The 27,278-nt window shown below is 42.4% G+C and overlaps 1 protein-coding gene across 16 annotated transcripts in view; it reads left to right on the top strand.

Moving 5' to 3' along the window:
- Positions 1-27,278, top strand: part of XYLB (xylulokinase) — a 200,056-nt gene that overhangs the window by 71,350 nt on the left and 101,428 nt on the right. For 15 of the 16 annotated variants that reach the window (XM_030550027.1, XM_030550023.1, XM_030550024.1 and 12 more), the window contains 3 exons: positions 428-543; positions 2,001-2,116; positions 5,391-5,464. In XM_030550027.1, coding sequence (XP_030405887.1) covers positions 428-543; positions 2,001-2,116; positions 5,391-5,464 — 306 coding nt within the window. Of the gene's footprint in view, positions 1-427; positions 544-2,000; positions 2,117-5,390; positions 5,465-9,960; positions 11,296-27,278 lie in introns of those variants that run through there. The other variant, XM_030550025.1, reaches the window with a different exon arrangement.

Genomic DNA, 27,278 nt, shown 5'->3' with positions numbered 1-27,278 from the left:
TCAATACACATTCATGAAAAATGTTCACATCACTGTGGTAAAATTAGAGCTACTACAGAGTGTAAAATAGTAACCTGGACAATAATCTTAGGTCCTCAACTAAACCAAAATAGAGAATCTGTTGATTTTCTATGTACTGGAGTCAGACTGATTCTCATTTCAGTTCTTCCTGGAGCTGACTATAGGATTTTAAGCAAACTCGCGGAATGTTTTTAAGATAATGTCCCAAATTTCTAAATTGCTGGATCTCTTTCTGTCTCTGGAACATATTTCATTAGGGTGACAATCTGAATCAGTGCTTGCTATAATAAGAATCCAATTCACTTAATGTGTGATTTAAAAACAATTAGCAGTAATAATAAATGGGTTTAATTTAATTTCTATATTGTCTTTCATGTGATAACACTGCAATTATTTTCTTCTCCAGATTAGTCTTGGCACAAGCGACACATTGTTTCTTTGGATTAAAGAACCAACGCCTGCATTAGAAGGTCATATTTTCTGCAATCCTGTTGACTCTCAAGCCTATATGGCACTTCTATGGTAACATCCTTTTATTTTATTTTTCTCTTACATTTGGAGTCAAGAAGATATTTTTCTCGTTTTCTTTGCAAAATGATAATGAATAAAAAATTCAATATTATGTACAGTATATGACAACATTTGCATCAACATTATGACATCTCCATTATTTAATTTGGGGATCAGGAGCTGCAGAATTGTGAGGAATAAGCTCTGGTGTCAATAGTAGGGATGTGGTTCATTTTTGTATAATTTGAGGCTGGTGAGCATGAATCTAAGGCAGTGTATTAAATTTAGAGGACTAGAAATCACATGAATGGTAATGGTTTGGGGGCTAGATCCTTGACCCAAAATATGTAACCTTTGCACTAGTAGTAGAAAAGGGATTTAAAGGTACCTTAAAGAGGCATCTGGAGATTCTTCTTTCATAGAGGGGAAGAACTGCTGTTGTTCTGAGACATGCTGGGTGCGTAGCTGGAACACATCATCCTATGATATTCAGCTGATGGAATGGTCTCTAGGATAGCCCTGTGGCTGCTCTAATTTGCCCAAGGAGATAGTTTGTCCCATAGGCAGCACCCACACTTTCACAGGCCTTGGGTGGCAGGCCAGTCCTTGCCCACAGACAACCTGCCAACCTGAAACATATTCTCACCAGTTACTGCACACCGCACCATAATAACTCTAGCTCAGGAACCAATCCATGCAACAAACCTCGATGCCAACTCTGCCCACATATCTACACCAGCGACACCATCACAGGACCTAACCAGATCAGCCACACCATCACTGGTTCATTCACCTACACATCCACCAATGTAATATACGCCATCATATGCCAGCAATGCCCCTCTGCTATGTACATCGGCCAAACTGGACAATCTCTACGGAAAAGGATAAATGGACACAAATCAGACATTAGGAATGGCAATATACAAAAACCTGTAGGAGAGCACTTCAACCTCCCTGGCCACACTATAGCAGACCTTAAGGTGGCCATCCTGCATCAAAAAAACTTCAGGACCAGACTTCAAAGAGAAACTGCTGAGCTTCAGTTCATCTGCAAATTTGACACCATCAGCTCAGGATTGAACAAAGACTGTGAATGGCTTGCCAACTACAGAACCAGTTTCTCCTCTCTTGGTTTTCACACCTCAACTGCTAGAACAGGGCCTCATCTTCCCTGATTGAACTGACCTCGTTATCTCTAGCTTGCTTGCTAGCATATATATACCTGACCCTGGAAATTTCCACCACATGCATCTGAAGAAGTGGGTATTCACCCACGAAAGCTCATGCTCCAAAACGTCTGTTAGTCTATAAGGTGCCACAGGATTCTTTGCTGCTTTTAGTGAAAGTTGTGTGTATAAATCCTCTAGTGTGTTAAAATCCTCTTTAATAATCTGGGGTGTGTGTGTCCAAATGACCTGGAAAATGCAGTTTTTTAATATATAGTTTGTATTGTTGTTTGTTTTTAGTTTTAAGAATGGCTCTCTAATAAGAGAGAGGATCAGAGATGACTGTGCTTCAGGCTCCTGGGACGAATTCTCCAAAGCCCTAAAATGTACTGTTATTGGAAACGATGGAAACCTAGGTATGAACCTTAACAAAGTTGGGAACTCTAGAGTTTGCTTGGATGCGATCATTATTTCAAAGGTAGTAGAAGTGAAAATTTGGGTGATAATAAAGACCAAAAAAGTCCCAAAATGTACCCAGATATATTCTACTTTGTTGGAAGACCAGTTTTCATTTTGGCCTTCGTCTTGAGTGGCCACTACCAGCATCTTATTCTGGAAGTTGTCTTGGCAACTGAAAATGGGATAGTACTGTTTCATTACCGCACACAGAGGACATAGTTTGATCTAGAAAATAAGTTAAGCACTTAGTGTACTTTGTGTACATTGTATTTTGTGTCAAACTGTTTCATTATCACACAAGCAGAGACACTTTGATAAAGAAAAGATGAGAGATTTCAATCAGCACTAAGTAGCAGTTGCCCATAATGATTTAAAAGAAATAAAAAATAGAATAAACTATGTCATCACAGTAGTAGTCATGAAATGGTGTAAAATGATGAAAATATAAAGATGAGAAAACCATAAAATAAACTGAAATTTTGAAATTCCAAAATGAAAACCTTTCAGAATTCCCTTTAGCAGGAAATTCTGAAAATATTTCTTTTCATCCAGATTCAGCATGAAAACAAATTTTGAAATGTTGAAATTTCCCACAAAATAGAAATTCCACATTTCAACCATCTCTACTAGGGTGTGTCTTTATGTTGTTTAAAACTAGAGCTGAAATAATGAGGAAGATGGAGGGCAATAAAATGTCTAGGGAATGAAAAAGGCTTTCATAAAATTTTTCACTGTTCGCCAAGGGTCATAGCTAAAGTTTATTAAAGTCAATGGGTGTCCGAGCAGTGAAATAACTAATAACCATAGTATGATGTTGTGACCGGGGTTCTAGTGGGGGCCAGCTATAATCACTCAATTAAGGTGAACTGCAAAGAATGGGGCAGACAATCCCCATAAAGCTAGTGGATATGCCATATTTAGATTTACCAAGCTAGCATAAAACAGATTCTCTATTACCTTACTGGTTACTCAGAAGTCCAAACAACACAGTTCCCTTAAAGTGATCAAGCCTCAGGCGTCCATCCAGGCATCCACATCAAAGATGATGAAAATTTCTGCAAATCTTATTTCATCATATAAAAGAAAAGATTCTACCAATCCCAAAGTATCGGATACATTACCTATCAGGTTATTGAATATTCAGTCTTACCCAAATACATGCTACAGCCAATTCTTATTAACCAAACTAAACTTTATTAAAAAACAAAAGAGAGAGAGAGAGAATGATTAAAAGATCAATATACATACAGATATGAGTTCAATTCATTTAGGTGAAGATTCATAGCAGAGATGATGAGTTTTGTAGTTGCAAAGAGTTCTTTGTATAGTTAATAGATTATAGTCCAATGTCCAAATATCATAGTGAGGGCATATTGGCATAATTGGGATCTCATTCTTGCAACTCAAACTTCCCCTGATGAAGCCTAAGCAGATCTGAGATAACAGAATCAGGACCAAAGGATCTTTTATCCAATTTCATGTCCTTTTTGACAAGTTGGAGTTCAAAAGGTAATTAGGATGATTTTGAAGGAGGTCCATCACCAGTACTTAGCTATATAATTAACATAAGGCAATTTGTTCCTCCACCATTCACAGATTATTTGCTGTACAGCTCAAAGAGAGATGAATATAGAGAGAGCCGTTTTACAATTCATTTAAATGCTAGGATGTTCTTTTGATCTCTGAATGATCAGTATACAGCATAGACAGGGACTGTTGATTACATTGTCGACCCTGCTCATACATATGTAAGTACACAAAGACATTATCTCCCCACATGTCTTTTGAGGGTTATTTATTTTGCAGAATGTTTAACCCTTTCTAGCCATGTGTCACAGACATTTTTAATATTGAAATGTTACCTGGTAAGCAAATCAGAGCAAGTGAACAAAGCACTAGTATCAATGTTACATGATAGTAATGCCTAGTCTACACCTAAAATATTTGCCAGGAGTGTGAAAAAAACCATACCTGTAATCAACGTACCTATGCTGGCCAAAGCCCTCATGTAGCTTACTGCAGCTTGTACTTATTTTGGCAAAAAAAGTTTTTTTGCAGGTATAGTTTATTTTGTTTGGGGAAATCGCATAAGTTATACTGGCAACAGAACTCTTTTGCTTGTGTAAACTGTGTCTGTGCTTGGAGGGTGTGCTGGTATGGCTATATGGGTATAGCTCTACTGGCAGACTCTTTCTAGGGTAGACAAGACATCAGACCTTTTCCCAGTGTGAGTCAGTGTTTCAGTACTCAGTGTTCTATTTAAGTGAATTAAAACTATTTTCTGTTATGCAGAGAATCAAAGTAATAGTTGAAATAGTTTGTCTAGTTATACTTTGTAAAAGATTTATATTTTGAGGATATTTTTTTCTCCCTTTTGAACTTTACTGTCCCACATACAAGTGTACTGAGTAGCTCCTAGTGAAGCTGATGAAAGCTGTGTTTGTATGCATTCTAATAAATGAGACAGGGCCTTGTTCCAGTCAGCTGACCATCTAAGATACTCCTTGGACTGTCTCAGCTCTTCTTTCCCCATCCTCATCTTCTTTTCCTTATCTCCATTCATAGACAAGGGGCAACAGACCTTTCTCTCAAATTGTTCCTCGCTGTCTAGAAAACCCTCTCTGCCTCTTATCCCTGATCTATAGCTTCTAATGCTGTCTAATAAAGCCATCAAATCTGACACCAGGAGCCTTCCAGTTTGCCTGTGCTCTTTCTCCTAGTTTCCTATTACTTGTTCCTTTTGTCTCTCCCTTTCCCACTTGCCCTGTATCTACTGATGCTACCTCTAAGATTTACTGTAACCTACATACACTATTTGTATACGTATGTATTTGATTGGTAATTTCTGTTACGTAGTGAGGCTGAGTTGCTGGATTTGTCTTTTTTTATTATATGGTTTGTGTTTCTATTGAAGTATTCAAGGTGCCTGGAGTCAGAGATGCTTTTAAAAAACACTTCCTTATAAATCAATGAAAACAGAATAAATTAAATAAATGTGTGGACTGGAATTGGTCAGGAAACATTCTGTGATTTTATTTTGTGTATGGAAATTGCTATACAAAATTTAAATTTATTATGTCATAAATCAAAGTTTGTCTTGCTTCACTCTGTTACCATTCTGTACTCTCATGGGCATTATATATACTTGTTATTTTTCTATCCATTTGCTGAAACTAATACTTTTTTGTGCCAGAAGAAAACATGACTATTTTTAATTTGCTTTGATTTAAGGTTTCTATTTTGATGTGATAGAGATTACTCCTGAAGCTGTTGGGATTCACAGATTCAACAGAGACAACAATAAGGTAGTAATAACCTATTTAACACATTTGTAATAAATCCATGTTGTGTTCATGACTTAAAGGAGGCTTATCCCATCAAGGCCTGAGAACTTTGCTCTCTTCTGCATCTGTGATTATTCCTTCTGGATTTCATATACTGATGTGATCCTTAGAGTGATTTTCTGAAGGCATTTTCTGGCCTGTTTCCACAGTACTGACTCTGAACCCAGCTAGCTCATTATAATGCCTATTTATTGTGCTCCTGAGTTAGGGGACTTGATATGCTCTGAAAAGTGAAGTGCAAACCAAATAGTGCTAGATAACATAGGCTGTTGCCACAACTGAGACTAAAGGTTTGATTTTTGTACACTGGCATCCATTTTCTGTGGGCACAAATAAATCACTTGTCTAGGGCAGTATCTACACTACGGGGACTGTTATGCAACAGCTATGGTGCTGTAACTATGCCGGCATAACCTTGTAGTGCAGACACAGCCTACAGCAACGGAACAAGTTTTTCTGTCACTGTAAGAACACCACATCCCTGAGCAAAGTTAGCTAGGCTGACAGAAGCTATCTGCTGTTGAGCTAGCTATGATTACACTGGGGGTTAGATTTTCACAACCCTAAGTGCCATAGCTATGTTGACCTAAATTTTAGGTGTAGACCAGGCCAGAGTCCCTGATTTGCATACATAGGCAGAAGTGCACACATCTTAGTGGCACAAACTATGGACACAAATAATTGCTTGGTTAAGGATGAACTGAAATTTTGGCCTTTAAAAAGTTACTTTTTTTGGCCAGCTCCCCCTAAATAGACAAAGTAAAGAACTTTCCCCGCCTCTCTGTCTCGATCCAAATGATCTGAGAGCCATGTGGTGGGCGATAATGAAATACTGGACCAAATCAAATTGTAGTGAAAATAGAATACATTTTTTTGGGCAGTGGATGTTAACTGGCTTATCAGGTCTATCAGTAAAGATGCTAATGAGGCTCTAACAATATGACTGGAAATTGTGATTAATCATTGTTGAGTGAATAGAAGTTGGTACAGTCCATCTTTATAACCTCACCAATCTCTTAAACTCTTACTGATTAAGTGGTTCTCTCTTACTGTTATCCAAATCATAGGCAGTTATTATATTGCATGGGAAAACGCTACAGTTGATAGATAATTATTTGTGAAATGTAGCTTGTCTCAGGTTTGTATCTGGCTGTTTTCTTATTTTAGTTGCCTCTCTCATGTTGCATATAACTAAAGGAGGAAAAAAAAATTTCTTTGAGTGGCCTTTACGCATTTCCATTCTTGGGATATGTTGCCATTGCAGCTCTGATAATAGAATGTTTCATAGCAGGTCCTGTTGGAGTGCTCTCATGTCGTCTGCTGCCCTTCCCCACCCACAGTTTCTGAGTATTCTGAAGGTGAGGCTATAACGGGGTGTGGTGCACTGGCCACCTCAATTCCTTCCATGTGCAGTTGCTGATGGATTGGAACCTTCCAGATCGGACTTGGATCCACTTATTTAATCAAATAGTGCCATAGTTAGTTAAGAGTACAGTATTTTATTTTATAAAAGTATTTTATTTATTAATATGTTGAGACTCCCTTTAGGTTCTGTGCCTCAGTGCAGTCTCATGGATTCTGTGGTGGATCCAAAGGGTAATCTGCCAGGTTTTAAGTGAAATCCTTTTTTCCTGCTGTTTTCCTTGCCTCCAGCACCCATATGAGATGTCTACCATTCTTAGGAGAAGGACAGATTCTTTCTTAGTGCAGAGTATATAGCACATCTACTTCAAGAGCCCATAAGGAGCAGCAAAACTGGCTACCAGGTCTTCTGTTTCAGGAGGACCTAGTGGCCAGACCCTCCGGTGCTAATCAGTTTGGTTCTGTGAGTAAAGTTAGATGTGCATCCTTTGAGAACTAAGAATCAGCAGCCTAAAGTTCTGCAAAATGAATTATCCTCCAATGCAGGGAAAAGAGTAAAACTCTTGATATTGAGAGATCCTAAGTTATCACCAAGAGTAGTAGAATGATACAGGTGTTGGCCTCTGTTAGCAGAACCAGCCCTGTCAAAAGAACCCAGACTCTCCTGGTTCGGAGCAGAATGGTATTGCATGATGCTGCCTCCATTTTTATGTCCAATCACCATCCGGAATCCCTTTCAGGTTCTTTGGGATTAATTCCAATGTCATTCTCAAATCCTAAAACGAAGTCTAAATTGGAGGCTCCTAGTATATCCCATAAGGCAGGTGATATGAGTGTTACCAATCCAAAAATCATCTCCGGTGCTGAGGAGCCACCTGTGCCAAAGTTAACAATTATAGCCCAATACATGGCTCAGATCCTCAAATAGCCTCAGATCCAGAAGACACCACAAATTACTAGATAAAAGGGAAGCAATAGAGGCACCTGCTCTGCTTTCCCCTGTGGGAAAAGACAAGAGGTTATGGAGCATATCCAGATCTTCCCTGAACTGTCTTTTCCCTCTCCTACAGGCTCGCTGGGAAAATCTTCTTCCCTTTTTTCAGTTTTTAAGTTTGCATAGACCTCTAGTGTCACTGTCTCCAACTACCTCAGATCTGAGGTTGGATGCACATGCCAGTGTGGCGTCAGATAGACAAGTTACTTTCCACTTAGTTCTGTTTTGTTTACAAAACATATATTCTCAATGACCCATACCCACACAGAACACACTCACATCCAGGTGGGTTCCATGATACGGAAGCTGATTCTGAGTACTGCCAAGACTGGCAGTGTCCTCCTTGAGCTGGATGGTCCTATTGGCCATCTCCTAGGTATTATGAGAGAGCTGAACATATGTATTGTGATGGGACAAGGCCAGATGGCTACAGTAAAGTACTGAGGAACAGGTATGTTAGCTCCAGGCTAAACAAATCCCTAGTACCATGGTAACCAAATGGCAGTTGCTCCAGGTTAATCAAGGCACCTGGGGCCAATTAAGATCTTTCTCGAAGGAGTGGAGATAGCTACATAGCTACATTGATTAGAACACCTGCAGCCAATCAAGGCAGGCTAATCAGGGCACCTGGGTTTAAAAAGTTCACTCCAGTCAGGCGGGGAGGAGCCAGAGGAGAGGAAGCGCATGTGAGGAGCTGGGAGCAAGAGGTGCAAGCAGCTGAGACTGAGAGGGTGTGCTACTGGAGGATTGAGGAGTTATGACAATCAAGCATTATCAGAGACCAGGAGGAAGGTCCTGTGGTGAGGATAAAGGTGTTTGGAGGAAGCCATGGGGAAGTAGCCCAGGGAGTTGTAGCTGTTACAGGAGGCACTATAGACAGCTGCAATCCACAGGGCCCTGGGCTGGAACTAGGAGTAGAGGGCAGACCCGGGTTCTCCCCAAACCTCATAACTCCTGATCAAACACAGGAGGAGTTGACCCACACTGTGGGTTCCACCAGAGGGGAAGATCACTGAGGTGTGAAAATCTGCCAATAAGCTCAGGACTCACCAAGGTAAAAGAAGAACTTTGTCACAGTATTCATAAAGGGAGTCATCCCCTCTGAGACCTGTGGGTGGCCCCAAATCTATCTGCATCAGCATGTATAGACAGCAATCTCCAGTGGTGGTGCCAGATATTCTTTCAGAAGAACAACCAACATAGAGTCCCTGGACACTGATTTAGAGACTGGAGACCAAATGTCTCCAGGTGATAATGCAAGAATAGCATAGCTTCCAGTTTGAATATACCTTTAGTCTCTGTAAAAGAGATCTCTCATCTAATTTTTTATAACTTGGGGGCTCCTTTTAATTCAAAGATCACTCTACCAGTATTGGAAATATTTCTGAAGCCACCTAAAATAATTTGATTTAATCCAGCTATGAGTCTGGTCATGTTGAAAAGAGCAGCTGCTCTATGAAGGGTTCTTGGCTGTTTCACACTCACCTTGCTCCCAGCTCACTGGTGGTGGCTGCAGCTGTTCAACAAGCAAAAAGATGGCCCGGTGCATTCTGCTCTGTCTGATAGGGAAGGTGGAAAATTAGACACTTTAGGGAGGAACATCATCTTCTCATCAACTTTTTGTGTCAGAGTCTTAAACTACCAAGCTCTGATGTGTCAATATCAGTTCTGTCATTGGGAAAAGATGGCTGTTTTTGCTAAGGACCTTCCTCAATAGAAAAGAAAATTAGTGAAGCTGTTAATTACAGAGAGACATTTTGTTGCCAAACAGTCATTAAGAGCTGCATATGATATTTCAGACTCTGTTTCAGGGGCAGTGGCATCTGCCATTACCATAAAGAGACCTGCATAGTTCAGGTCTTCTGGTCTACCACCTGAAACTAGTGCATGTGTAGAAGATTCATGATGCCCTAGATCAATGGCCAGATCTCTTGGTGTCTGTCAACCCCCAACAAGAAGGTTTGGAGTTCCTGTCTTCAGATATGGCTTCTGTTATGCAGGAGGTCAGACTCGATGACCATAGTGATCCCTTCTGGCCTTAGAATCCGTATCGCAGACAGAAGTATCCTTCTTCACTTTTCTTCTCATGTTTTACCCAGAGGTACCCTTATCAACAACAGCTGCCTGTTCCTCAGCAACGAGAAAGGAGAAAGGAACCACAAGCTTTGTCTCCAGAGAAGGCAGACAGCCTCATCCTCTTTTGCATCATGCCTTAGATCTCAGGTTTGACAGGGGGAGTGAGAGCTACAATCCAATTTCCAATCAACCTCTGACTCTTCCTCTGGAGATAGATATTCCCACTATTTCCATCAATAGAGCACCATCTCCTTGAAAAATGGATCCCAGAGATAGTGCCAAAATGCTATTTGATGCAATTTGACTCCTTCCCTCCCTATTAAGGGACTCTTCTCATGAGAACCTAGTAAGGGCAGATGTTCTCTCCCTTCTAGAAGCAAGGGAGGTGCCGACAGACTTTAGAGGTGGAGGGGTTTTATTTAAGGTACTTCCAGATCCCAAAATATGATCGCAGACCGAAGCTCATCTTTGACTTCAGAAAATTTAATTCTTCTATCTGGAAGTTCAGATTCCATATGATGACCTATGCTTTCACAATTCCCTCTTTACCCACCCAAGATTGGTTCAGAACTCTGTCTCAGAGATGCGTACTTCCATACATATGTATCACAGACCTTCGCATCTCAAATATTTCCTTTTCATGGTTGGGGAAGATTGCTATCAGAACAAGGTTCTTCCATTTGGCTTTTCTTCCACTACACAGTCAGAGCAATACAGTTAAGGTGACAGGTATTCACGTAGATCCCTATTTGGACAATTGGCTAATAAAGGCTTTATCTCAAGAGTTCTTGACCATAAATATGGACCACATGTGTAGCCTTTTAAAAAAGCTGGGACTCAGAATAAATTGGAAAAAAACCACATTATCTTCCCCCACAGAAGATCCCTTTCTTTGGGGCAATCTTAGATTCCTAATCTGGAAGAGCCTTCCTCCCAGAAGCAAGATTCCTAGAGGCTGTCTGTTTTATGTGAACCAATGGTGAGGAGCTTGTTCCTCCCAGCTGTGTAAGAAAGCTATAACACTATGGGACCGATGTGTCCTTCACAACATTTACTCAATAGCATTACACTTAGCAGGAAAAGACAACAACCTAGCAGATCAACTGAGCAAAAACAGGGAGGAGTTACACAAATAGTCTCTGAAAATGTTCTTGTCTGAAGAAAATATTTGTTCCATGGGGTCACAAAGAGATACATCTGATCTCAAGGGAAGACAATGCCAAATGCCTGAGAATCTGATCGACACCGGGAGTAGTTCTCTTGTCTGTATCAGATGCATTCCTTTTCAATTGGGAAACAGGTCTCTTCTACACCTTTCCCTCATTCTACTCAAGAGGGTAGTACAGAAGAGAAGGCAAGATATCATGAGGATAATTCTGATTTCCAGACTTCCTTCACCTCTTCAGAGGAGTGTACTGATCTCTTCCTGTGACCACAGATCTGATATCTCAGCAGGATGGCCAAATCTTGCTTCCAGACCCCTCAGTCCATACACTTGATGGCATGGTGTGACAGAATACATCCTTGTGTTCACACCCTACACACTATTGTAATGATCTTTGTAGAAAGTATCACTTGTAAGGTATCCTTTGAAAACTCATTAATTTGTTGGTCAGTATTGTCCTGGTAAAATATGTGTGGCAACACTGTTTGTGAAGTTACAAGATTCCCTTGTATGATGTTATTAACATATGTTCCAGACCTCACAGCCGAGCCCAGGCAGAAGTCAGATCTGTCCTAAACAAAAGAAGGAATGTATGCTTGCCTTAATTTTCATTTAAACAGTAAATAGTCATCAAGCAGGGAAGGAAAACAAAGGAAGTTCAAACTGGTGAAAAAAAGCAGCAGGGATATCTTTTCACAGAAGCCTGCTCTACACTATAGGGTTAGGTTGACGTAAGCTGCCTTGTGTTGAACTAGCTGTGGAAATGTTTTCATTTAAATTTGGCTCCTGGCAACATAAGAGCCTCTCTACTCTGATTTAGTACCACCACCTCCATGAGTAGCATAGAGTCACAGTTGGTGTAATTAGGTCGACGAAGTGTCAGTGTAGACACTGTGTTGCTTATATTGACTGTTACTGGCTTTCAGGAGCTGTCTCACAATGCCCCGCACTGGCAATACAAGTGCTTCTAGTGAAGATGTACACTACCGACACAAGGAGCCAAGAGTGCACACACACAAGCAATTGAATAATTGTGATGTAATTGTGATGTACATTTGGTCAATATAATTTAGCAGTGTAGACATGGTCATATGCTCTTTTTCTTCTGGGTCTCAACTAGAAATGTTTTTCAAGAGGGGGACTGAAACTATTAAAAAAAAAAAAAAAGGAGGGAGACAAACACCTCAAGGCTCCCCTCGCTCTCCATGCCCATGGCATTCTCTGCACCTGAAAAGACAAAAGAAAGCAGCAGTTGGACTTGGGGAGAGGGGTCCTGATCTGATGAGTTTGGTCAGTAATCTGCTGGAGCATGTGGTAAGAGAGTTTTCCTTGCAACTAAGATAATTTCTTAAGTAGATACTAGTAAGTGTTTTATCTTTATTTTTCTTGTAATCATTTCTTTTATGCCTCATAGATCATAGGAGTGGAAGGGACCTCAGGAGGTCATCAAGTCCAGTCACCTGCACTCATGGCAGGACTAAGTATTATCTAGACCATTCCTGACAGTTGTTTGTCTAACCTGCTCTCAAAAATCTCCAATGATGGAGATTTCACAACCTCTCTAGGCAATTTATTCCAGTGCTGAACCACCCTGACAGGAAGTTTTTCCTAATGTTCAACCGAAACCTCCTTTGCTGCAATTTAAGCCCATTGCTTCTTGTCCTATCCTCAGAGGTTAAGAACAACAATTTTTCTCCCTCCTCCTTGTAACAACCTTTTATGTACTTGAAAGCTGTTTTCATGTCCTGTTATCATGTCTTCTCTTCTCCAGACTAAACAAACCCATTTTTTTCAATCTTCCCTTATAGGTCATGTTTTCTAGACTTTTAATCATGTTTGTTGCTCTTCACTGGACTTTCTCCAATTTGACCACATCTTTCCTGAAATGCAACGCCAAGAACTAGACACAGTACTCCAGTTGAGGCCTAATCAGCGCGGAGTAGAGTGGAAGAATTACTTCTCATGTCTTACTCACAATAGTCCTGCTAATACATTATTTATACTCACTTAAAATCTCTCTCTTTGTAGTTCATAAACTTGTTTTACTCTTTTATCTAATCCAGTATATTTAAATCGAAGTGTCTGTGACTATTAAGGTAATAAGCTGGCATATTATTCCCTTAAAGGAATAATGGATTTAATTTATTTGTACTGTCCATGAGAAGGCTGGACAGTACAGGACCTATATTTCTGGGGGAAGATCTGGGACTGAGGGGATGTTGTGGTCATCCTGTAATGTAACCAAGGCTGGTGAGGGGCCAGGGTGTGACTGGCAGGTTGCAATTACATACAGACGCTCAGGGTGTGGCTTGCATGCTGGAAGGCTGTTTGTGAGCAGCCCAAATGGGAGCCACTACCAGCATGGCATTGTAAGGCACCCAAATTTACAGGGCAGGGTTGACACAGCCCCCACTGGTCTGAACTGTGCCCCAATATGTCAGACATGGACTATAGGATTCTAACTGATTTAGAGATGTCTTGCTCATCAGAAGTGCAGCATTATCTGCTGGAGAATTGCTAATATAGTTTCTATTTTTAAGAAAAGGGGAAAAATGATCTGGGAAACTACAGTTAGTTTGACCTCAATTGAATGCAAGGTCATGGAACAAATTTTGAAAGAGAAAGTAGTTCAGGACATAGAGGCAAATGGTAATTGGGATAAAATACAACATGGTGTTACAAAAGGGAAATCGTGCCAGACCAACCTGATCGCCTTCTTTGAGAAGATAACTGATTTTTTTTTTTTTTTAGACAAAGGTAATGCAGTAGATCTAATCTATCTGTATTTCAGTAAGTAATTTGATACAGTTCTACATGGGAAATTATTAGAGAAGATTGGGATTAATATGAGAATTGAAAGGTCGATAAGGAACTGGTTAAAGGGGAGACTACAACGGCTCACACTGAAAGGTGAACCGTCAGGCTGGAGGGAGGTTACTAGTGGAATTCCTCAGAGATTGGTCTTAGGACCAATTTTATTTAACATTTTTATTATTGATCTTGGCACAAAAAGTTGTGCTAATAAAATTTGTGGATGACACATGGAGGAGGACTGGAATATCCATACAAAATCTGGAAGACCTTAAAAACTGGAGTAATAGAAATGGGATGAAATTTAATAGTGCAAAGTGCAAGGTCATGCATGTAGGGACTAACAACAAGAATTTTTGCTCTAAGCTCAGGATTTATCGGTCGGAAGTGACAGAAGAGGAGAAAGACCAGCGTTAATTATATTACTCTTACTATGAGCCACCAATGTGATGCCTCTGTGAAAAAGGCTAATGCAGTCTTAGGTGAGGTATTTCCAGTTGAGATAGGGAAGTGTCCATTATACAAGGCACTGGTGAGATCTCATCTGGAATACTGTGTGCAGCTCTGGTTTCCAATGTTTAAGATGAATTCAAACTGGAACAGGTGCAGAGGAGGGCTACTGGGATGATCTAAGGAATGGAAAAACCTACTTTATGAGAGGACACTCAAAGGGCTTGGCTTGTTTAGCCTAACCAAAAGAAGGCTGAGGGGAGATATGATTGCTCTCTACAAATACATCAGAGGGATAAATACCAGGGAGGGAGAGAAGTTATTTGAATTAACCACCAGTGTGGACACAAGAACATATGGATATAAACTGGCCAGCAATAAGTTTAGGCTTGAAATTAGATGAAGTTTTCTAACCATCAGAAGAGTGAAGTTCTGGAACAGCCTTCCATGGGGAGCAGTGAGTGCAAAAAAACCCTAACTGGCTTCCATACTAAGCTTAATAAATTTATGGAGGGGGTGGTATGATAAGATGTCTATAATGGCATGTAGCTATGCTGCAACTGCTAGCAGCAAATATCTCCAATGCCCAGTGATGGGATACTAGATGAGGAGGTCTCTGAGTTACTACAGAGAATTCTTTCCCAGGTGTCTGGCCAGTGGGTCTTGCCCACATGCTTAGGATCTAACTGATTGCCATATTTGGGGTGAGGAAGGAATTTTCCCCTGGGTCAGATTGGCAGAGATGCCGGAGGTTTTCACCTTCCTCTGCAGCATAGAGCACAGGTCACTTGCAGTTTTAAAGTAGTTTAGATGGTGGATTTTCTGTAACTTGAAGTCTTTAAATCATGATTTGAGGACTTAATTAACCCAGCAAGTGTGTTCCCACAATTGTAGATGATTTTAAAACTTATCAGGAGCTGTTAAAGAGAATGTGTTAAGGACTGGAATGTGGCAAGTCAGACATAGCGGTTGAAGCAGGAGTTGAGAGCTGGGAATTGGAACCAAGGGTCGGAACCAGAGTCAGAGACTGAATGCTTGATCCCAGAGTCAAGCCAGAGCCAGAGTCAGGAGTCAAAACCAGAGGTCAGAACTGGAGTCAAAGGCTGAATGCCAGAGCCAAGCCTCAGACCAGAGTCAGAGCCAGGAATAGGAGCTGGGTTATCTGGAGTCAGGGAAGGCAGGGGCAGGGCTGGGTCTGAGGCAGGAGCAGAGCTGGAGCAGGTCTGGCATAGGACAGGAGTGGAACTTGTACAAGGCAAGAGCAGAAGCTAATGAAGCCACAGATGAATGCTTTGAGCAGCCATTGTACTACTGCTGCTGCTGGGCTTAAGATGACTCTTCCAGCCAATCAGATGGGGCAGTCTACTACAGGTCAGCTGTGCTCGTTAGGTTGCCTAGAGGTTAAGCTAGTACATAACTAGGCTAGCTGCAAGTCATTACTCCTGACAGAATGGCAGTGATCATTTCCCTTGGAGTTTGTTCAAAAGAAAACATACAAGCTATTTGATAATCTTCAATCAGATGCACAAAGTAGAATATCTCTTCCAATTATTGAGGGAATCCTTCAATTTACGGGCTACTCCAGCATCCATCATAGCAACCTCAGAGGGCTGAATGCAAATATCAAGTCCCACCAAAAGGATTTGAATATTTCTATTTGCATAAACTCTTGTGGTTACTGCAGTTAATGAAAGATCTAAGTGGGAGGTATTGCAGTCCCTTCTAAGAGAAAGAGACTCTCCAAAATTTGATCTTTTTGGTCAAAATGTTTATTCTTCTGCCTCTCTTCAGGTTATAATTACAAATTATCTCATAGACTCATAGACTCATAGGTCAGAAGGGACCAATCTGATCATCTAGTCTGACCTCCTGCACAAGGCAGGCCACAGAACCCCACCAATCCAATTTTATAACAACCCCTATCCCAGGATCGAGTTATTGAAATCTTCAAAACTGGTTTGAAGACCTCAAGCTGCAGAGAAACCACCAGCAAGCGACCCGTGCCCCACGCTGCAGGGGAAGGCGAAAAACCTCCAGGGCCCCTGCCAATCCGCCCTGGAGGAAAATTCCTTCCCGACCCCAAATATGGCGATCAGCTAAACCCTGAGCATGTGGGCAAGACTCACCAGCCAGCACCCAAGAAGGAATTCTCTGCAGTAACTCAGTTCCCATGCCATCCAACATCTCCCCGCAGATCATTGAGCAGACCTATCTGGTGGTAATCCAAGATCAATTGCCCAAATTAACAATCCTATCATAACATCCCCTCCATATACTTATCAAGCTTTGTCTTAAAGCCAGGAAAGTCTTTTGCCCCCACTACTTCCCTCGGAAGGCTGTTCCAGAACTTCACTCCCCTAATGGTTAGAAACCTTCGTCTAATTTCAAGTCTAAACTTCCTAATATCCAGTTTATACCCATTCGTCCTCGTGCCTACATTAGTACTAAACTTAAATAATTCCTCTCCCTCCCTAACGTTAACCCCCCTGATATATTTATATAGAGCAAGCATATCCCCCCGCAGCCTTCTTTTGGCCAGGCTAAACAAGCCAAGCTCTTTGAGTCTCCTTTCATAAGGCACTTTTTCCATTCCTCGGATCATCCTTGTAGCCCGTCTCTGAACCTGTTCCAGTTTGAATTCATCCTTCTTGAACATGGGACACCAGAACTGCACACAGTATTCCAGATGGGGTCTCACCAACGCCTTGTATAACGGTACTAACACCTCCTTATCCTTGCAGGAAATACCCCGCCTGATGCATCCCAAAATCGCATTTGCTTTTTTAACAGCCATATCACATTGGCGACTCATAGTCATCCTGCTATCAACCAGCACCCCAAGGTCCTTCTCCTCCTCCGTCGCTTCCAACTGATGCGCCCCCAACGTATATCCAAAATTGTTATTATTAGTTCCTAAATGCATAACCTTGCACTTTTCACTATTGTATTTCATCCTATTTCTATTACTCCAGTTTACAAGGTGGTTCAGATCTTCCTGAATAGTATCCCTGTCCTTCTCCGTGTTAGCAATACCCCCCAGCTTCGTGTCATCTGCAAACTTTATTAGCACATTCCCGCTCTTTGTGCCAAGGTCAGTAATAAAAAGGTTAAATAAGATCGGTCCCAAAACCGATCCTTGAGGGACTCCACTAGTGACCTCCTTCCAGCCTGACAATTCACCTTTCAATACGACCCTCTGGAGTCTCCCCTTTAACCAGTTCCTTATCCAACTTACAACTTTCATATTCATGCCCATCTTTTCCAATTTGACTAACAGTTCCCCGTGCGGAACCGTGTCGAACGCCTTACTGAAATCGAGGTAAATTATATCTACCGCATTTCCTTTATCTAAGTAATCCGTCACCTTCTCAAAGAAGGCGATCAGATTGGTTTGGCACGATCTACCTTTACTAAATCCGTGTTGCAATTCGTCCCAATTACCATTGACCTCTATGTCCTTGATTACTTTCTCCCTTAAAATTTTTTCCAAGACCTTGCATACTACAGACGTCAAGCTAACAGGCCTATAATTACCCGGATCACTTTTATTCCCTTTCTTAAAAATAGGAACTACATTAGCAATCCTCCAATCATACGGCACAACCCCCGAGTTTACCGATTGCTTAAAAATTTTCGCTAACGGGCTCGCAATTTCACGCGCCAGTTCCTTTAATATCCTCGGATGGAGATTGTCCGGGCCCTCCGACTTCGTCCCATCGAGCTGTTCAAGTATGGCCTCTACCTCAGTTGCGGTAATATCCACTTCCATATCCACATTCCCGTTTATCATCCGTCCATCATCCCAAGGTTCACTAGTCTTATTAAAAACTGAAGCAAAGTACTTGTTTAGATGTTGGGCCATGCCTAGGTTATCCTTGATCTCCATTCCATCCTCAGTGTATAGCGGCCCCACTTCTTCTTTCTTTGTTTTCTTCTTATTTATGTGGCTGTAGAACCTTTTACTATTGGTTTTGATTCCCTTTGCAAGGTCCAGTTCAATGCGGCTTTTAGCCTTCCTCACTTTATCCCTACATGTTCTGACCTCACCAAGGTAGCTTTCCTTACTGATCCCGCCTTTCTTCCACTCCCTGTAAGCTGTCTGCTTTTGTCTAATCCCCTCTCTGAGTTGTTTGCTCATCCAGTTTGGCCTACGACTCCTGCCCATGGTTTTTTTCCCCTTTCTTGGGATGCAGGCTTCCGACAGTCTCCGCAGCTGCGACTTAAAGTAATTCCAGGCCTCCTCTGCATTCAAATCCACTAATTCCTCCGTCCAATCCACTTCCCTAACTAATTTCCTTAACTCTTTAAAATTAGCCCTCGAGAAGTCAAAAACCCTAATCCCAGATCTACATTTGTTTATCCTTCCGTCTAGTTTGAACTGAATCAGCTCATGATCACTCGAACCAAGGTTGTCCCCTACCACCATTTCTTCTACGAGGTCCTCACTGCTCACCAACACCAAATCTAAAATGGCATCTCCTCTCGTAGGTACTTCAACTACTTGATGAAGAAATCCATCCGCTATCACATCCAGAAAAATCTGACCCCTATTATTCTTGCAAGTACTCGTCCTCCAGTCTATATCCGGGAAGTTGAAGTCCCCCATAATCACACATTTCCCCTTTGTGTTTACTTCATTAAAGACATTAAAGAGGTCTCTATCCATATCCCAATCAGATCCCGGCGGTCTGTAGCACACGCCAAGCACTATCTCAGGGGAAGCTCTAGTTGCTTTTTTACCCAATGTGATTTTCGCCCAGACAGACTCTGTCTTATCCATTCCATCGCTTCTTATTTCGCTACAGTTAATGTCATCATTGATGTACAAGGCTACTCCACCACCTTTGCCTTTCTTTCTGTCTTTCCTAAACAGCACATAGCCTTCAATACCCGTGCTCCAGTCATGAGTACTATTCCACCAGGTTTCAGTTATCCCTATAATATCCGGTTTCACTTCCTGCACTAGTAACTCCAGTTCCTCCATCTTGTTACCTAGACTCCTTGCATTAGTGTACAGGCCTTTTAATTTTTGGCGTTTGGCATCAGTGACATTCTTTCCCCCGTCGTGCAGAGACCTTTTACCACCAGCATCACCCGCTACTCTGGTTTCTCCACTATTCCTCCTTGGATCAAATCTTGGGACCACAAGGGTATCCCCTCTCACTTTGTTTACTTTCCTCTCCAGGTTACATTCCGGCGTGGAGATCTCCCGAACATCTCCCAACCATCTCCCCCAACTAAGCTGGTGAAGTATAATTATATCTAATGGGATAGAGCAACAAAATTATTAGATAAACTACATCTCTACCCCCATATAACGTGACCAGATATAACACAAATTCAGATATAACGTAAAGCAGCACTAGGGGGCTGGGGAGGCGCTGCTCACTCCGGCAGATCAAAGCAAGATTGATATAACGCGGTTTCACTTATAACGCGGTAAGATTTTTTGGCTCCCGCGGACAGCATTGTACCTCGGGGTAGAGGTGTACTTGCAGATCTGAAAGAGGAATCTAAATCAATTTGTTCACAGGGAAAACTCATTGCTAAGACCTTTTTACAAACAGCCCTGGATTCTGCTGACATGAGCTAGATCAATGGCTGTAGGGTTTACAAGGAGAAGAGGTTCATGGATATCTCATTTGGGACTCCCTGAGGAGGCCTAAACAACTGTGCAGAGCTTACCATTTGATGCGAAGGATCTCTTTAATTAAAAAAAATGGATGAAACATTGCACTCCTTGAAAGACACTCAATCTGTACTTAGTTCTTAGTTCCCAGATTTTAGGAGGAAGCATTCTAATCTTCAGTTTTATTCTAGATGGACATCTGAGCCGATCACTTTTTTGTATTTTTATCATCAGAAACAGTAGGATCAGATGAGAAAGAGGTTGAGGTTCCAAAGAGAGAGCCCACCCTCACTATCTGGAAGCCAACTCTCTTAGTTTCAGAAACAGCAATTTTGATGTTTCAGCTGAGGAAATGAGACTAGAATTTTCAGAGTTACACCTTCCTCCCTCCTTTTTGTTCCTACCTTTTTTTCCCCAAGGAAGCCTAAACTGCAGTTACATCAAAATTAGGTCATCCAAGAGGGGTATACCCTCCAACTTCATTCCACACCTTCCTGTGGCACCCCATGCTCCATGTCCCTATTCAGGGACCAATCTCATATGAGTCAAATGTGGCAAGAAATATTCTCTGCTGGAGTTGAGCTCAATAGGGCCAGTGCTATTAGCTTTCAACAGAAAAGGATTTTATTCCGCTTATTTCAAAAAAGAAAGAGGGTTGGTGGCCCATACTAGAACTGAGACTTCTGAATACTTACGTAATGTGTGCCAGCTTTTCCATAGTGAGTCTTGCATCTATCATACCCCTTCTAGATCCCATGGACTGGTGCAGTACCCTCAACTTGCAGGACACATACTTTCTTATGCTGTTATATTCATTGCATAGGAAGTTTCTTCACTTTGTGATATCACTCAGTCACCATCAGTTCAGAGTCCTTCCATTTGGCCTTTTAGCTGTACCTTGAGTATTCACAAAATACTTGTCAGTAGTAGCAGCAGCTTAGGGTTAGGGTTAGGGACCTGGTGCCGAGCATCTCCTCAGGCATCATGCCTCCGCCCCCCGGCACTGACATTGCAGTCGGCACTGGCTGAGAAAACCAAGTTGTCACTGACCATGCCAACTAAATCAACACCACATCTGACAGCACCAATGAGAGCGCCCCCATCGGTGCTGACGGCACTGACATCAGAACTGCCACAGAAATTATTGCAACAGAGAGACTTGGCTATGTCATCAGCACCGCAGTCTCCACTACTTGGTACTGAGGGCTCTCCCTTAAGTTATAGAAAAGATCCTCATACTTCTCATGGTGCGGTACACTTGTCCAGTGATGATGATGATGTGCAGGAGCCATGCACTTGCTGCATCTCTCATCACCAAAAGACCAACGACTAACCTGGAGCCAGATGGATCCTAAATACCCTTATTACCAGCTGGCCCAACCATGGTAATGGACCACCATAGCTGTATACACAGATGGCCTTCCCAGTGCAATGGGCACATTGGGAACTCTGGGCAACTTACCAGGGCCCCCAGTCCAGGCCACCCATGGCTCAGAGGTGAGCTGAGGTCTAGTCCCACATCTCCCACCCTGCAACCAACAGACGGTCAGGATGTTGGGGACAACACAGAAACAGCCACTGATCAGGAAGCGACATCTCCTGCTCACAATTCTTCCTCCTCCCTGGATGAGGCAATCATGCCAATGCCACATACCTCGGTGGATGACTTCAAAACAGTCCCAGGAACTGTTTAAGTGGGTTTCCCAAAGCCAGGACATCCCAGTGGAGGAAGTGCAGACAAACCAACACAAGCTGGTACAAATCTTACAATCTTCATTCACTTCCAAAATTGCTCTGCCCATCAATGATGCAATCTTAGAACCAGCAGAGACAGTCGGGCAGACACCAGCCTCAATTCTGCCAACATGCAAAAGGGCAGATAGAAAGTATTATGTCCTTAGCAAAGGGATAAACTTACTCTTCTCACATCCACCTCCCAACTCCTTGGTGGTCAACGCTGCTAACTGTGGCAAACAACTACAGTTTCAATCGACCCCATATGATAAAGAACACAGGAGGCTTGACCTCTTTGGATGAAAAATTTGCTCCTCGATGACATTACAATTCTGAGTTGCCAACTATTTGGCCTTGCTGGCCAGATACGATTATGATAATTATGGGAAACTCAGCTCATTCACAGCAGAGCTCCCTGAGGAGAAACAATCACAATTCCAGGCCATTGTAAATGAGGGTCAACTCTTAGCTAAAACAGCCCTCCAAACATCTTTGGACGTTGCGGACATGGCAGCCAGAACCATGGCCATGGCCATAGTCATATACCGGGCATCCTGGTTGCAATCTTCTAGCATACCTAAAGAACTCCAAAACAGGGTCAAGGACTACCTTTTGACTGAGAGAAGCTCTTTTTGAACAAGAGAGACATGGTGCTCCACTCAGTGAAGGATTTCCAAGCCACCCTTCACACTTCAGGGATCTACACTCCACCTGCGAAGAGAAGATGATACCAACCTTATTAGACGAACATGGATTCCTCTTCCAACAGACAGCAACAACAATGACAATACTAGAACCAAAGACATCACCATTGAGGTTGACACCTCAAGCTCAACCGTTGACTTCTCAATCGGCTCTGCCCAAGCCACAATTTTGAAGTTTTGGTCGAGGGTCTGGACGAGCTCCATCACCAAGCAACGCTTTCACCTGATCCGTCCCCATGCTTTGGCCACTGCCTTCACTCATTCTACCATATCTGGATGTCAATAATAATGGACCAATGGGTGTTAGAGATCGTACCCCTTTATATCCCGATCGCCTACACGGCTCCCCTCCCCATCCCTCTTCAGGGACCCTTTTTACAAACACCTGCTATGACAATAAGTCGATCATCTTCTACAACTAGGTGCCATGGAATGAATACCTTCATAATATATGGGGAAGAGGTTCTACTCCCACTGCTTCTTGACCCAGAAGAAGAAGTGGGGATGGAGACTTATCTTAGGGGGGAGAGAGAGCTCAGTGGTTTGAGCATTGGCCTGCTAAACCCAGGGTTGTGAGTTCAATCCTTGAGGGGGCCACTTAGGGATCTGGGGCAAAATCAGTACTTGGTCCTACTAGTGGAGGTAAGGGGCTGGACTCAATGACCTTTTGGGGTCCCTTCCAGTTCTGTGAGATAGGTACATCTCCATATATGTATATTTTTTTGAATCTCAGGAAACTCAATAAGTTCGTATGCAGTAAAAAGTTCAAAATGGTGACCCTGGGCACAATACTTCCAGCGCTGCAAAAGGGGGACTAGTTTTCAGCATGTGACCTCCAAGATGCTTATTTTCATATTACTATGCACCCTACTCACAGGAAATTCCTGCATTTCACAGTAGGACATGAACACTTCCAATACAGAGTACTACCTTTCGGCCTATCCACTACACCAAGAGTTTTCTTCAAACCGTAGTGTAGTAGCGGCACATCTACACAAACGGGGAATAATGATTTTCCCTTACCTGGATTATTGCCTTCTCAAAGACCCAACTCAACAAAAAGCACTGGACTCGGTCCAGACAACGATCACACAATTCAGGGATCCAGGGCTGCAGATAAATGAATGAAAATCCACTCTAATCCCTATCCAACAACTGGATTTAATTAGGGCACATCTCAATGCCATAGAAACCAAGGCATCCCTGCTCCTGAACAGATTCACAACTCTGACCAACCTTATCTCAGAGCTAAAAGTAAGCCCCCAAATACTGGCTCGTCCTCTCCTGTAACGGCTGGGACCCATGGCAGCCACGACATTCATGGTATGACGCACAGGACTACATATGCACTAACTACAGGGCTGGCTGAGCTCGGTATGCATACCCAGCAAGTACAGCTTGCACAAACAATTTACAGTACCACCCCATGTCCTGAACTCTCTACACTGGTGGATAAGACCAGAAAATGTATGCAAGGGCATACCGTTCCAATAGGAACCCCCATCAGTAATAATCATGACAGACGCCTCACTGGGGTGCCCATATGCACCTGCTCATGGTTCAGGGAAACTGTTTCTTGCAGAGACTCAGCTACACATCAATCTACTAGAACTACGCATGTTCCACAATGCCTGCTGACACTTCCTACTGCACATAAAGAACTAATCTATTCGCATCATGACCGACAACATTGCCTGCATGTTTTACATCAATAGACAAGGGGGCATGCAATCTCACTCACTGTGCACCGAAGCCATGAAACCACAGATTGGTATATACACCACAACATAAACATTTCGACCTCCTACCTTGCTGGCTGTCAGAATGTGATGGCGGACACGCTAAGCGGGTACTTCTCTCGAGACCACAAATGGGAAACGAATGGAGACTCTTGCTTTCCATTTTCTGGTGGTGGGGCATTCCCCTCATTGACATGTTTGCATCCCCAATGAACATCAAATGTGCAGTGTTCTGCTGGAGTGGGGGTGGGATCATTGTCACTGGGGGATGCCTTTCTCATCACGAGATGCACAACTCATGTACGCTTTCCTACCAATTCCAGTGATATCACACATGATATACAAGATACAAACAGACAAGGCCAAGGTTATCCTCATAGTCCTGACGTGGCCCAGACAAGCATGGTACCCTTACCTGACGTGCATGGCGATATATGCCCCTTGAACTCTTCCTCGTTGTCCAGACTAGCTGTCTCAGAACAACAGTCACACTCTTCACTTACATCCAGAGAAACTCCACCTACAAGCGTGGCTTCTGCATGATTCTATGAACTAGCCTGCTTGCAACAAGTTAAACATGTGTTACTAAACAGCAGAAAAGTGACCAAAAGATAATACTTACCTTCAAAAATGGAAGAGATTCTCCTCCTGGTGTCAAGAAAAACACGTGATGGCCTCCACAGCACCACTACCATTAGTGTTGGAATATCTACTGGAGCAGAAACTATCAGTTTAGCAACGAGCTCAACCAAAGTCCATCTTGCGGCCATTACTGCATTCCATATTGAGATTGACAGGAACTTGATCTTTGTGCTCCCAATTACTTAACACTTTCTTGCAGGTCTCCAGAACATTTACGCAGAAGTCTGCGAACCTGGGACCTCAATCTGGTGTTGAAATGCCTCCCCGGACCACCATTTGAACCCTTAGCCACCCGTTCCCTGCTGCATTTATCCATGAAAGTGTCCTTTCAGGTTGCCATTACTTCTGCCAGAGGGGTGAATGAGATCATGGCATGCATGGCCAAACCTTCTTACATAATATTCTTCATGCTACCGGTCACGCTACGTCTGCACCCAAAATTCCTATTGAAAGTAATATAAGCATTCCATATCAACCAACCAGTCCATTTTCCCACATTCTATCCCAGGCCTCATGGCACTCCAATGGAGGCCATTTTGCATACATTGGACGTTAGACGGTCGTTAATGTTTTACCTGGAAAGGACCAAACCGTTCTGAAAATCTCCTAGACTTTTTGTTTCTATTATCATGCATTCAAAAAACTGCGCAATATCCACTCAGTGATTTTCTGAATGGATCTCCATATGCATTCAACAGTGCTGTCATATTCGGAACAAGGATCCTCCTACACACCTCAGAGTGCATTCGACATGATCTGTTTCTACCTCGATTGTGTTCCTCAACAGTTTTTCAATAATAGAGATTTGTAGGGCAGCCACTTGGGCCTCTGTCCACACATTCGCTGAGCACTGTGCACTCACTCAAGACTCCAGAGGTGACACCATAGTTGGCCTAACCGTACTTACCTCTATGACTCAAATGAACTCGAAGGCCCTCCTGCCTTCTGAGGAGCATTGCTGTACAGTCACCTGAAGTGGAGCATCCACAGGGACAGCACTCAAAGAAAAAGAGAAGGTTACTCGCCTTGTGCACTAACTGAGGTTCTTCAAGATGTGTGTCCCTCTGGGTGCTCCACTGTCCATCCTTCTCCTCTCACTTTGGAGATTGCTGCTAGGACTCTATGGTAGAGAGGGAACTGGAGGGCTTGGGTCGTGCGTGCGCAAGATGCGGTGCCAACAGCACCGCAGGACACCTACTGTGCATGCGTGACCCATGCAGACACTACTACCATAAATCTCTGATTGATGGCACCAGCACCTGAAGTGGAGCACCCACAAGGACACACATCTAGAAGAACCTCAGTTTCTGCACAAACTGAGTAGCCTCCTCTTCCTGGCCTACTCAGACATCCTTCAGTATGCAAATTCATTTCCAGCTAAATACATGAGCGTTCTGACCAGTCATTCTTCAGTTACATACAGGGCAATGCCCGCACATTCTTAGTTCCAACCTTGTCTCCCACAAATGTGAGTCTTGTACTGTCCAGTTATCTACAGAACAATGCAAGCTCGCAGAAAGTCCATCATTTCATCAAAGAAAAATGATAATGAACCAGCCTTGTTATCCGAAATGGTGTTTCCCACACACAGTAATCAAAACACATTGGTTAAGATAAAACAAAAGATAAGTTTACTAACTACAGACAGATAGAATTTAAGTGATTACAAGTGATGATGCAAAAAATTCAGGATTGGTTACAAAAGAAAATAAAAGGGTAAAACACAAGCTAACTTAACAAGCTAAATGAACTTAAAAACAAAAGTTGTTGTCTCACCATACACTGCAGTAAATTTCACTGGGTGGGTCTCCTTTTCATCCTGGGATCCCTCCCCCCAGTTCAGTTGTTTGAGAGTTGTTCATGACATGAGCAGGGATGAAGGAGGAGAGAGATGAAGTTGAGGCCAGTGTGTCTCATTCTTATACCACTCTTTGAGTTTTATCCCCAACTGGGTGGAGGTGAAGGTTGAATTGTCATTGAGAGGAAATGTAGATTTCTTGTTCACACCTTCCCATTACTGGAGAATGACTGCTTAAGTAAGTGATAGCTCTTTAACACCTGGCTGGGTGTTAGTCTGTTCTTTGTTCTGAAAAACTGGTTTAGGCCTTCTTTTGTTAAACTTTAAGCATGTTACAGCAAGGCTGTACATAATAGAATCTTCTAAGTTCACATACAGTGCTGATAACACATATTGTACCGGACAATAATGTTCAGCAGATCATGAGTTTTCAAATGATACTTCACAAGGCATACTTTGTACAAAATTTATCATAGTCTTGTAAAAGTGGTGAACGTAATAGTATAGACCATCACTCATGCTTTATCCAGATTAAACATCTCTCCATCTGATGGCATGGAGAGTCTCTGGTTAATGTCAGCAGGTATGAAGTGTTCAGCAGAGACGCAGAGAATCCTTTCAGAAAGCAGAAAACCCTCAACTAGAAAATCATATTGGGTGAAAGTGTTTTT

Source organism: Gopherus evgoodei, chromosome 2 (genome assembly GCF_007399415.2).
Source record: "Gopherus evgoodei ecotype Sinaloan lineage chromosome 2, rGopEvg1_v1.p, whole genome shotgun sequence".
Lineage (NCBI taxonomy): Eukaryota > Metazoa > Chordata > Testudines > Testudinidae > Gopherus > Gopherus evgoodei.
This window is presented reverse-complemented; position numbering and strand designations above follow the sequence as displayed.